The following is a 12,828-nucleotide window of genomic DNA, read 5'->3' as shown; positions in this document are numbered from 1 at the left end:
GGCCCTGCACATCATTTTTAACAAGAACAGGCTGGTATTTCTCATGGACAATCATCAGCACGCCCGAATAGTGCCTAGCATGTGTCCCTGCATAAAACAGACGGAATCCATGGCAATCCACAACTTTTCCTGCTTCACCGTGACTTTTGTGCTCAACTGCACACAATACATCCCACTGGTTCTCATGCAAGACAGTCCACATGGCATGTTGCTTATGGCAAGATCAAATGCCTCGCACATTCCACGTGGCTATCTTCATATATCTTCAAAAAAAGGAAGTCAGGAACGAGGCGTCTGTTGCCTCGATTTCACCTTTTCCGCGAGAGCATCCAGGACACCCTCATCCAGAAAATCAGCCAATATTGCAAACGAATTCTGGCGACCTGCTTTAGAGGTAGAAGGAAAATCCACTGTCTTGGGAGTGGGGCGGGGATAACGCCGATCCCAGGGTGTAATCACATTACCTTTTGTATCAAACGCCAGCTTAGCAGGTGGGCCCTTGGGGCCGTCTGTATAGACTTTCCTTGTAGACTGATTACGGGGGGCAGACGGGGCCATAGTACGCGCAGCTTGTTGTGAAGTGAACAATTCTTTCCTGCGCATATACGTGTGCACGGAATCCTGTGAAGCATTAGGCCCAGGATCCGCCAGGCCTGCATCCAACTTTTTATCTTTTTTTTGACGTGCCTCAATCCAATCAGTGCTACGGGAATCCAAACCCAGGACCTGTTGTTTGCCTTTATCCACGACATTAGGTGGCTGAAGGGCCGCCTGTGTCGGGGCATCAAGCACCATGTCATCCTTAGGCAGCACAACCTGCGCATCCTCGGAAGACGGTTGCCTTTCAGGGCATTCGGTCATAAAATGCCCCAATTTACCACATGAAAAGCAGTGTCCTACAAAGTTGCTCCATTTCAAGTGAAAATGCAAAGGATGCATGCCAGAACAATTGAGGCGAAGCCACGTCGGCCTTTTCCTGGCCGTGTCCCATAACATGCATAAACGGTTTCGATTCATAGCCCTGAGGCTTGGGGGAACCAGCACTGTTCCCACAACTGCCATCGCATCCTTCAACAATGGCCAATAGACCGTCGGACAATTTTCCACTTCCACCCATACCGGGCATTCTCGTTGAAGCAAACGCTGGAAGTCGCCCATAGGGCGCCATGGTACCACATGGACCAAGCGGCGATCAAAGAATAATGGCAATTTGGACAGGAGCTCAGCTCGATGTGTTTCCGATTTCAACAGCACCTCATAAAAGCCGCGAGGGCCAAGGAAGATCTCCTCAACACACTCCCCTTGCAATAAATGGTGCAACCATTGGCGAATATGTGAAAGCACTGGGATCCTGCCAGTGAAGAAAAGTATAACGGCACGGTCATAAAACACCGAGAAGGACCGCAAAACTGATTTCGGGTCCACCGTGGCTTCCAGCACATCATCAGTTCCCGCGTCAGAAAAAGTTTCATTATTATGCTGGACATAATCGCCAAGCAGAGTATTGGCAAAGTCCAGCAAATGCTCCCAATCAATCTCCTGCGAATCCACAGGATCAGAGGCAACCTGCGCATAGGAACGTTCCTGAGGACCCATTGGCTCGTCAGAAGTATGCTTGGAGCGTTTGCCCGCAGGCGGCAGTTCAGAAACCGGAGGCATCTCCTCCGTGCATGGCACCATATCCTCCGGCTCCTCTGTATCGGAATCAGGGCCAAGGGCTGCCAGCGTGCGGTCTAGAAAATCCATATCTAGGCCAGTCATACTGCTGTCTTCTTTCTGAAGAAGTCGTCAGGCGGCAGTCGTCAGATGGGTCTCCAGGCGGCGCGCATGTCTAGGCGATCCTCTCTCTCTCACTCTTGGCTTCCTTAGCTAGGGTGCGTTGAAGACTGCCCGGACAGCAGGTCTGTTTCTGCCTAGGGCAGAGCTCTGTCTCTCTCTTTTTTTTTTTTTTGTTTTCCGTAAAAGGTAATTGTATTAATTACGAAAAAAGTACAAGATTACTTGATTACAAGATACATGACGACAATCTAAGTCATCATGTGAAGAGATTCTAAGTACTACAAGTTACAACGTCATGGCAAAGATGCAGAGGAAATTGCCATATGCCAGGGACGTAAGTCCTCCCTAGAGAGCAAATCAGAATGCCGGAGAAGATCCAACTGCCAATACAAGAGGCCCTTAAGCCTCGCAATATGCCGCTGAACATTATAGGCGGAGTCAAAAAGAAAAGCATTCCGAATGGTCCAGTTATGCCAGCAGCCCCAATATCGAAGAAAATGATACACGAGCTTCATATGTGGCTGTGCATGAGCGGGGTATTTGGGCTGTCCGAAAACCCAATCAAAGGGGCGCAGGGTGAAACCAACCACTCCTTGCCAAACAACTGACAAAAATAACCAGACTTTCTTTGCGATGGGGCAAGAAATAAATCGGTGGCGGGCGGATTCCACAGCAGTGGTGCAAAAGAAACAGTGGCCATTGGAGATTCGTCGCTTGGAAAGAGCCGAAGCAAGCGGAAGACCACCAATCATCATTCTCCAAAGAAAGACTTTACATTTGAAGGGTGTCTTGTTCAACCAGCCCGCCATCACAGTTTCCCTCCACCATAACCGTGATTTACGTAATCCCCATAAAGCATTCGCTTTGGTGACGAGCCATTGACGATCTTTAATCAGAATATGATACACTTGGTTAGCAGAAGCTTTGCTTAAAGTCAGCCGGTCTTGTAGGTCCCAATCTTGCCAGGGATGATCCGAAGCAAGGGCAGGAAAGGGTTGTCTGCTCTGGAGCACCCTCAAAAGCTGTTCCCATAAAGGCCTGTATCCACGAGGGATCCTGAAAAGCCTCCTAGCTCTGTCTCTCTCTCTCTCTCTCTCTCTGTCTGTCTGTCTCTCTCTCTCTCAGGCAGCAGACAGTACGGATGCCAGACGGGGCAACAGCTGGGGTGTACTGGTTAGCGGGATAGCTGGTGAAGCCTGTTGAAGAGGCCGGGCGTGCAGCACGTGATCAGCGAAGAAGAGACTGCCTGACGAAGACGAGAACCAGACGTCAACAGTGTTGCAGTGAAGAAGAGAACCAGCACGTGATCAACGAAGAAGAGAACAAGACGTCAACGGTGTTGCAGCGAACAGGTGGTCAAGCGACGGGGATGCAGTGAACAGGTGATGATGGTGCAGCGAACAGGCGACGGCGCAGGTCCATAAGTCAACGGGGAGGGGGGCGCAAAGGGTCCTCAACATGCCCAGTATCTCTCTCTCTCTCTCTCTCTCTGTGTATTTACACTTTTAAGTGTAGACGTTATTAACCTGAACTCATCTACATTCACTAAAAAATCAAAGTTGAGATATATGAGATAACTTCAAAATTTATATTTTTGAATTTAGAATAAGTATTGACTCAGGCTGAAAATTATGTGCCGTGCCATCAATATCTCATGCATGTCTTTAAGCATGCACAAGTTAGAACGACAATAGAGAAGTCATTTTAATTGCTTGGTGCTAAGTTTGTTTTGGATCTTGGTGTGTGTAAGAGAATAGATTAACTAATTTCTCTCATACATACTAGATGAATAATCCTATTTAAGTTAATAAAATCACTTTAACTTATTAAAAGTGAAAATTAATAAGAAAAGTAGAAATCTTTACTAGAAACATAATGATAAGATTTAAATTTCAATTACTTTAGCCAACATTCTTAAAGCCACCTTTTGCACATTGGATAACTGATACCCAAACAACTCCCACCTGAATAGTGGCTTGATCAAAGAGGCTCTTTTCCAACGCACAGTACTCGCAAAGACCGTTTCCTTTTGGTCTCCATAGTTGATTAGTTCTTGAAGGATTGGACCATACACATTCTCATGCAAAGCCTTTGAGAGATGAGCATCTCTATTTGAGGCTAGCTCTTGGTCCATAAAGAGGGAGGGGCTCTTGTAAGCTAGATTCAAGAGAGCTGCAAGGCCATGGATAAGCCGCTTTCTCCATTTCCACCTCTTTTCAATGATGTAGAGAATGCCATCCGTGCCAGAAGTTGACGTACTAGTGAGATAGTAGGGTGTGCGGGGAGGAACACGGAGTGAACTCGGAAAACATGAAGAAGAGAAGGGAAGAGAGAAGAAACTGTGATGAATGGAATGATGAAGACCTGAATCATGGAGTGAATGTGATACAAGGGAACAAGGGTTCCATAGCACAAGGAAGATGATGAGGATAGCCACGAACCACGAACCGCAATGTCCTCCTGAAGGGGTGTGAGGGTAGTGGAGAGGTTGGAGAGAAGAGGTGATCGACTGAATGAATCAGCCCGTAAGAAATGAATGAGAGACTGGCCTATAAATAGGCATAGTCACTCTAGGGTGGCGCCCCTTTTTAGGGTTGCAAACCCTAAACGCAAAATGCAAAAACGGAAAAACGCAAACTGCGGGTGAAGGGTTTCTCAACACATCCTCTCAGGCCCAAAAAGGGGAACAAGAGAAGAGTAAGGTGGAGATGCAATGGTACATGCTGAAGAATGCTCATCCAGCAGGTGCCACTTGGACAGTGTCACTCGTGGGGAAATTGTTCACGTGCCCAAGTGCCCTAGTACAAAGATGATAAAAACATGCAATGCGTATGAGGAATGTTGGACTTTGTGTGGTGCCGAGAACCATAAGGATATGCCGGTACTCAATCTCAGGAAGTGGCTCCATGTTGACCAAGGGATGAAGAAGATCCACTCTATAATTTGAGAATACCACTTGAAAGGAGACCTTTGAAGATAATTAGGAGACAGGATGAGCTCTAGAATCCGAAACTCAACCTCGAGAGAGAAGTTACTAGCTCTGTGACTCCATGTTGGAAGGTATATGAAGGCCTAGTCACCAAGTCGCTGCTGAAGATCCAAGGGCCCTGAACTAAGTAGGTTCTCTAGATCTTGGGTATGAGTAGAGGAAATGACTGCTCAAAGGAGAGCCACTCCTGAAAAGTGAAAGATGGTGGTGTGTGAAGAACTTCATTGCACATAGGGTTCCTCTCTGAATCAGAAGGAGTAGAAGTAGGAGCCCCTTGTGAAGCCGAAGAAGAACTGAAAGCCTAAAAACGTGGCAGGGAGTAGCCACCGGTTAGATGTTGATGCAACGGAAGAAGAAGAGAAGTGGATGCCAAACCCACCATTGGTCTTTGCCTTCACTAGAGTGGAGGATCTTTGCCACTATTTGAGTAGATCCGGCTCTAATACCATGATAGAAGATGACGTACCAGTGAGACAGAAGGGTTTGCGGGGAGGAGCACGGAGTGAACTCGGCAAACATGGAGAAGAGAAGGGAAGAGAGAAGAAACTGTGATGAATTGAATGATGAAGACTTGAATCATGGAGTGAATGTGATACAAGGGAACAAGGGTGCCGTAGCACAAGGAAGATGAGGGAGGAACACGGAGTGAACTTGGCAAACATGGAGAAGAGAAGGGAAGAGAGAAGAAACTGTGATGAATGGAATGATGAAAACCTGAATCATGGAGTGATGTGATACAATGGGAACAAGGGTGCTGTAGCATAAGGAAGATGATGAGGACAGCCACGAACCACGAACCACGAACCGCAATGTCCTCTTGAAGGAGTGTGAGGGTAGTGGAGAGGCTGGAGAGAAGAGGTGGCGGACTGAATGAATCAGCCGTATGGAATGAATGAGAGAGTGGCCTATAAATAGGCATAGTCAGTCTACGGTGGCGCCCCTTTTTGGGGCTGCAAACCCTAAACGAAAATTGTGGGTGAAGGGTTTCTCAACAATCGAGTCATGGGGTATCATTCAAAACGTCAATAGTGCCACTATTTGTGGGAAAAACCAATAGGTGTAAAATTAGTGAGATGGAAAAAAAATTTGATTACAAATTATTAGCGTGGAATCTCGGCATGAAGAATGTTGAAAGCCTTAATCTCCTCCATGGCCCATTTCATGATATGAGTGAGAAGTCCTATAGTGGTGCCCTCCATATCCGGCATGCAAAGAATAATATACAAAGGGTGTGATGACAATGACTATAGCTTGAATGTCCGCTCAAAATGATTCTTTTAGGCAAAGCCGTTGAATGGCTTTGCCCTCCTCCATACTTACTATGGACTTCTCGTCCATCCATGCTTTAAATTCCTTTGATACCATACACTTTTGCAACTTACTTTGCATGCCATAGAATCGCTCAAGAAGCAACCATGTGATGACAAAGTGAGCTTTTGATGGCTTTTTTGATTCCACATCACTACACATGTGGAAAATAGCAAGCGCTTTTACGTTTCTTTTGATGAAATTGATGATTGCATTTGTGTTTGTCACTATTTTTTTCACCCTCTTCAAGTTGCCTATGTGCTCCATGAGAAGGCCAAGGTAATGTGTGACACAAGGTGTCCACACTATGGAGAAAAATTTCTCCTCAATCAATCATCTCTTATCTATATAACTTTCTTTCCCCCCACACAACACCCACCCCCCCCCCCCCCCCCCCCCCCCCTCTCTCTCTCTCTCATCTAGCTTCTTTGTGTGCATGCCTCTGTAGGTAACTCTATGCCATTCCTTACATGGACTCACGGCATTGATAGGCTTCACCATTCTTGTCCATCTATGCACTCCTAGAATGTGGAAATGGAGATTGCACTTGATGATGGTTTGTGCGATCTCGATTTCCGCATTCTTTTATTGCTCTCGTAGGAATGAGAGTTGACTTGAAACACATCCCGTTGGCTCAAGAAGTGTGGCTTGTCTCTTGAGCCACTTGGATCCATGGGTGGCGGCGGTTTGGCAGAGGCTGCTGAAGTGCTGAAGCGGAAGTGGAATATGAGGGATCTATGAATTCCTCTATAGTAGCTATAGGTGGTTGAAGGGGTGGTTGTGGGTGTGCATGTGTCAGGGGAGACTATCTCCTCTTGAGCTTGTGCCATACTAGAGAAAACCATGCTTGATGCCTTTGAATGGGGGAATATTTCTTAATGATCTTAGGGATCTTTGGGCATGGACCATATTCTCCACCTATGTTGGAGAAGTGGATGGGAAGCCATGCCACATTACTTGTTCGGACCTTGCCGCAATACTTGCAAGCTCAATGATAAGGGTTGGTGCGATTTACGGCTTTCTCAAGGTGTGAGGTATGAAGAGAAGGCTTTAGGCATGGTGATAGAGTCTAGACTATAGATAAGAGTCAAGACTTGTCACTCAAGAGTAGATATAGGTCATAAGAGAGATGGAGGTGGTAAGAGAGGTCAAGGTGTAGATGGAGGAGGTGGTAGGAGAGATGGAACTTGGGAAGAGGATGTGGTAAGAGAAGGTGATATGGAGTAAGTCTTGACTCTTAAGATGGAGATTGAAGTGGGAGAGGGCTGTTTGTTAACAGTCCCAACCAACAAGAAGGGCTGCATGCATTCTCAGAAGGCGCAAAAAAGATTGAAAAGGGCCCAAAAAAAAATGTAGAAAACGGTTGAAAAGTTGAGGCTGGAATCTGTGTGCAACGGTCACCTTGGCAGAAACAGTCTGGATTGGACAGATCAGACAGATCCAACTGGCCTGGATGGAACGGATGAGATGGTTACATCTGCGGACGGAATGCAACCCTGGGTTATGGGACAGCAAGGGCAAGGTATGCGTTGGATTGTTGTATGGTGTGCATCCTCTAGGGCTTAAGGGTGGTTGGGGGGATTGAGCTGTGCTTGTTTCAAAGGTCCTTCGGATGTAACAGTGGATGCTGTGCTTGTGGTAAATGTGGTCAGAAGAAGAAGAACAAGAATGTTGGCCTTTTCGCTAGAGTTCCTGAGGTATATCATCACTGTACTGAATTGTCCATTTTCGATTTCATGTTTTAATTGTGGATAAAGAGGCCATTGGGCCAATGAGTGCCAACACAGATTGATGATGAGACTGAGGCATGGTCCTAGAGGGGGACCTTGTAAGGGACAAAGTTGAGCTAGAGACCAAAAGATCGGGCATGGATATGGAGGCATTAGCACATCAGCCCATGTTATTCTTATCAGGTATGTAGATTTAGTGAGTGTAAAGGGCCTCTAGTAAGTGATGTGCGATTATGTCAAATGATGATGTTGAGATTACTTGTCACATATCATATTTAGTCGTGCATTTATCTTCTGATTGGATTATTGATAGTGGTGTGGCATTACACATGTGGACATTGTTTGTGATCTTTTAGAGTCCCACTGTACCAGGAAAAGTTTATGCTTGGTCAGATTCAAGAGATTGCTTTATTAGGAGCACTTGCTGGAAGTGGGGTAGTGTAATGGGGATGTCAAAAGAACTTGCTGGAAGTGCAGTAGGGTGGATGGGAGCAGGAACTGGGGCATGTGAGTGAGGGAGGCAAGGTAAGGAGGAGGTAGAATACTTGGTGGAAGTGAGCTGGAGGAATCAGGGATGCAGCAGCAGCATGAAAGTTAAGCCAATAATTACTATCTTGGGTTATCAGATGTTCTACTTTTCTTCTTTGAAATTATGTACTATTTTTTCAAATTCTATGAGGCTTGTCATCAACCTTGACTTACAGGTAATTGTTTACAATTGCAGGGGACAATGTCCCTTGCTATGGATATTCTTCTCTCTGAAGAGCATGCAGGTCCTGAGCTGCAACAGTGCCTGGGTCGTCTGGTTAATGCAATAATTGCTGTTACTGGCCCTGAGTTGTCACCAGGAAGCTCCTTTTTCTCTCGATGCAAGGTCAGCAACATAGGATCCCGGTTCTATATCGTGTAGCTATAGTGGCAATTGTACAAACCAGTTGAATATAACTATTTGTGGCCTATTCTAACACAATGGCTGTGTCAACTGTTCTAACCCATTCTTTTACTCAGTCAGTAGTTGCTGAAATGTCTTCTGGAAAGGAGCCAGCAACCTTATTAGAGTATGCCTTCTACCTTTTGCTGAATGTGTTGATGTTGATTATGTTTCTATATCAGCGTTGCTGCTGTTCCTTATGTAATCAGTGCTTTAAGGTGACATGCTATGTAAATTTTTCCAGATCTGTCTTGTTTACACAGCAGCTTGTACTCTTTGCCCCTCAAGCTGTTTCTGTGCACACACATGTACAGGCTCTCACGGCAACACTTTCGTCCAAGCAGGTGAGTTTTTGAGAAGGAACAGTATCATTTAACTGGACTGTAAAGCCTGTAAAAGTTGAGCACACTGCTTGTGATTGTCAATGTTATTCAGATTCTGTGCATATGAATATGAGGCCATGATACATATCTTCTTCATTGTTTGCAGGCCTCTAGATTTTGAATTTTTTGAATTCTTGTCCTCTCCCTCCATTTGTATATTGTCTATGGTCTTGAAGTTTGATCACATGTTGAATGCATGCAAGTATGAACTAGATCTTGCATAAATGTGGGCATGCTAGAATCACCAATATTGTGTCACTTCTTTATTGCACTAAGTTATGGATTTGGTTGAGATAAAACAGTGTGGACTGACCAAAGAAAATATGTGAATATTGGAATGGTTGTCAATGAGCATTTCAAGGGGACAATGGGCAGTATGAAGGTTCCTTAGTACCCCAGTACTGCAAGATATACTTGTTGTATCTGTCACAAACATGAAACATGAATCCTTGATTTTGCAATTGTCGGTAAGCGCTGCTTTCTTTCTCATGTTTAAAGGTTGGACAGCATGTTTGCAATGATGCTATCCTTTATGCCTTGTCAAGCTTTCATTTCCTCTCTTAAGGAAACCTGAGAGCAGTTGTTGAGTTTCACTGGTATTCACTATTTTAACCAGCTGCAGTTTCAACCTTGTGCTTGGCTTGCGCGCGCGCGCGCACGCACACACACACACACACACACACAGAGAGAGAGAGAGAGAGAGAGAGAGAGAGAGAGAGAGAGAGAGAGAGAGAGAGAGAGAGAGATGACAGTGTGAGAGAGATTGAGTATGCTGACCTGATGGTCTGATGGTCTGATGTAATAGCATGTAAGAGATACAGTGAGAATGTTGACCTGATGGTCTCATGTAAATATTTACCACTTAATTCAATTATCTTCACGAAGAGAGAGAGAGAGAGAGATTATTGTCTAAATTCAATTATCTTCCTGAAAAAAAAAAGAGAGATTAATGTCAACAAAAGGCCAATTCGGCCTATGAGACCAAAATGTTACATCTGAAAAGTCAGGGAATTTTCCAAGTCCCAAAATAGCTGTCATCTAATGCTATGACTAACAAAATGGAAAATAAACAACAAACAATACATAGCTGATGAGTACAAATGATGTCTAGGCCAGATACAGTGTGGAACCACTCAAGAGGCATGGATCTATCTAACATAGAGAAGCTGAAGTGGCAGGGTATGGTCCCCCAATGATGATGTAGTATCCTCTGTATCTGCAGATGATGCCTCCTCCAGCATCTTGGACTGGTTGGGCATGGATGATGAGCTCTGCATCTCTCTGTGGCTGTGTCTAGGGAGGGAGGGAGCGAGAGAGAGAGGGGGGGGGGTGTGGAGGGAGGGAGATCTCTGCAAGGGGTCCCAGAGTAATTTTCACCAAACATATAACTGGGGCATGATTTGATAGACTTGTAAGGAGTTGAATGAATTGTACAAGGTGTGAATTAGCAGCCATATTGATAATTTGAAGTTTTTGTGATGCAGCCTTCTCTGAGACAAGCTGCTGTTTCAACATTGCGCCACCTTGCAGAGAGAGATCCAGTAAGTGTATTTTGTTGCTGGTCAGACTACTTCTGGACTTGATATGGCTATCTTTGATTCTGTTGATTCTTTCGCAATGTTCTTGAACAGAAATCTGTGATTGAAGAGCATATTGAGGAAAACCTTTTTGCGATGCTTGATACAGAGACTGATCCTGGGTGTGTATTCTTGCCTCAAGAGTTTAGTGCTGTGTGATTGCAACTGTACATACATGTGAACACGTGAGGGATTATGGATGCATGTAATTACCTGCATGCATAAGCTCATATGGCATGCATTTGCATGTGTCTTACTAATAGGTGCATATGCATCATTCATGTATCCAGTTTTATTTTAGTTTAGTTTCGGATTTGGTCGTGATACCTCTTCCATGCATTTTTAAAATCAAACCATTGTATAATAATTGATCAATATACAGTGAGGGCTATGCTCAAGGGCGAACATAGCCCATATCAAAAACATTTAAAACAGAGAGTACTGATCCTGATCAGTCTGGTGGAGTCTAAGCCAGTGATACAGTCTGCAAAGAACACATGGTTTCAAGATTTCCAAATGTTTCAAACAGCCAAAAACTTGACCAAAGCAAAAAATTGTGAAGAGCTCCTTAAATCAGGATGTATTATTCTAAACCTTCGAAGTTTGAATTGAAACTACCAAATGGGAATCCAGCTCTCAAGTATGTTGCTAGTGTAAAGAAATAATTGTGTACAGATAACAAATACAATTGTATAACAAAGCACAAACTGATAAAGAACACAATTAGGGTGGTTGGGGTAACTCAGAGACAATGAACAGTGAAGAGGATAATGAATGCTGAATATATATGATGCTCAATGCAGCAAATATAATTTGCAAAGGTGAACCACTGACCTTGGAACTCCCATGCCTCTAGGACTGGGCAGAGAGTATAAGCTGGAGAGAGTGTTGTACTATGATGGGTCCTGAAACATAGAAGGCAGCCTCAGGAGATGCTTGGCAGTAGCAAATGCAGCTCAGGTGTGTCTGGATCAGTGATAGACGGATAGGCTGGAGCAGGAACAACAAACCACAGCTTGATTTGATGATGTGGCAGCCTGATGATGATGTATAACAGCAAAACACAAACTGAAGTGACACGTGGCAAGCAGATGGCTGCAGATGGTCCTACAGCAGAAGACACTGGCGGACAGCGATGTCATAGCAGGCAATAGGCTGGGAACAGTGTGGACAGCAGTCACCAGCTGATCAGCAGCAGAAATCAGGCTGAAAGAGGTTGCCAGCTGATAAAGAAGGCTGGACAGCAGGCGCTTGGTAATGGACAACAGTGGGCAGCAGTTGGAATTAAGATATCCTTCACAAAGGGTGTTTGGACAGCAAAGATATGGCACCTACAAACTGCTAAAACAAGATTAGGCTAAGTGCTGGGCAGTTTGTGTATTTATAGATGGATGGGTCCTCCCAAATTAGGGTTTGGTTTATGGGACACAAACACTCTCTAGGAATACGGTTCTTGTTAATAAACATTTGGTAATTTTGAGTTTTGGGGCTGTTATTAAGAGCTAATTAAGTTTAGAATGCATTTGTAGCTCAACATCTGGTCCATCAAGAAGGCGAGACATTGACAGACGAAATTTTCAAGTGTGGGGCTCTGTTTCCATTGGTGTAGTGCAACATCTACAAGTAGAAGTTCCAGTGCCTCTACTCACAAGAATTGCCCGAAGGGCAGTAAACCCATCAAACATCTCCACAAGAATAGTCTTTATTTGAGCGGAATCCTAGTTTTCCATATGTTATTTAGACATTTTTCTACTACTTTAGAGTATTTGGTAGAAGTATGTAATTTTGTCATTTTGACACACACCTTTTTTTTTGCTTGGTTTTTTGTGTTGGAATACGTCATGTTAACATGTGGGAAACCCTAAATTGGGCCTTAAAGCGCAAAGATAAATAGAATGTTACAAAAGATGGTGCTTTTTTGAGACACAGGAAAATAGAAAAGCTATTTCACTCTTTTGAGTGAAGCAGCTTGTTGGATACAGCATATACATGCACACAAGGCCACATATGCTTTGGATGTTAAATCAATATACAACATCCTTGGAAGCTCAAAGTGAGTGCAGCAAAGACAATTAAAAGGCAGTCATCAGAAAGATCATATTGAGATCTATCCAATATTTGAGTGACAAGG

The 12,828-nt window shown here is 44.4% G+C and overlaps 1 protein-coding gene across 2 annotated transcripts in view; it reads left to right on the top strand.

Annotated features, from left to right (window-relative positions):
• SWEETIE (HEAT repeat-containing protein) overlaps positions 1 to 12,828 on the top strand; it is a 255,929-nt gene that overhangs the window by 139,910 nt on the left and 103,191 nt on the right. For both annotated transcript variants that reach the window (XM_087694844.1, XM_087694845.1), the window contains exons 26-30: positions 8,531 to 8,680; positions 8,815 to 8,864; positions 8,982 to 9,081; positions 10,605 to 10,661; positions 10,752 to 10,819. In XM_087694844.1, coding sequence (XP_087550970.1) covers positions 8,531 to 8,680; positions 8,815 to 8,864; positions 8,982 to 9,081; positions 10,605 to 10,661; positions 10,752 to 10,819 — 425 coding nt within the window. The remainder of the gene's footprint in view (positions 1 to 8,530; positions 8,681 to 8,814; positions 8,865 to 8,981; positions 9,082 to 10,604; positions 10,662 to 10,751; positions 10,820 to 12,828) is intronic.

The sequence above is a fragment of the Lygodium microphyllum genome, chromosome 15 (genome assembly GCF_053477565.2).
Source record: "Lygodium microphyllum isolate KBCC chromosome 15, Lygodium_microphyllum_v1.1.10, whole genome shotgun sequence".
In the NCBI taxonomy this organism is placed as follows: Eukaryota; Viridiplantae; Streptophyta; class Polypodiopsida; order Schizaeales; family Lygodiaceae; genus Lygodium; species Lygodium microphyllum.
Note: the sequence above shows the minus strand (reverse complement) of the source record. Positions and strands in the feature narration are given on the sequence as shown.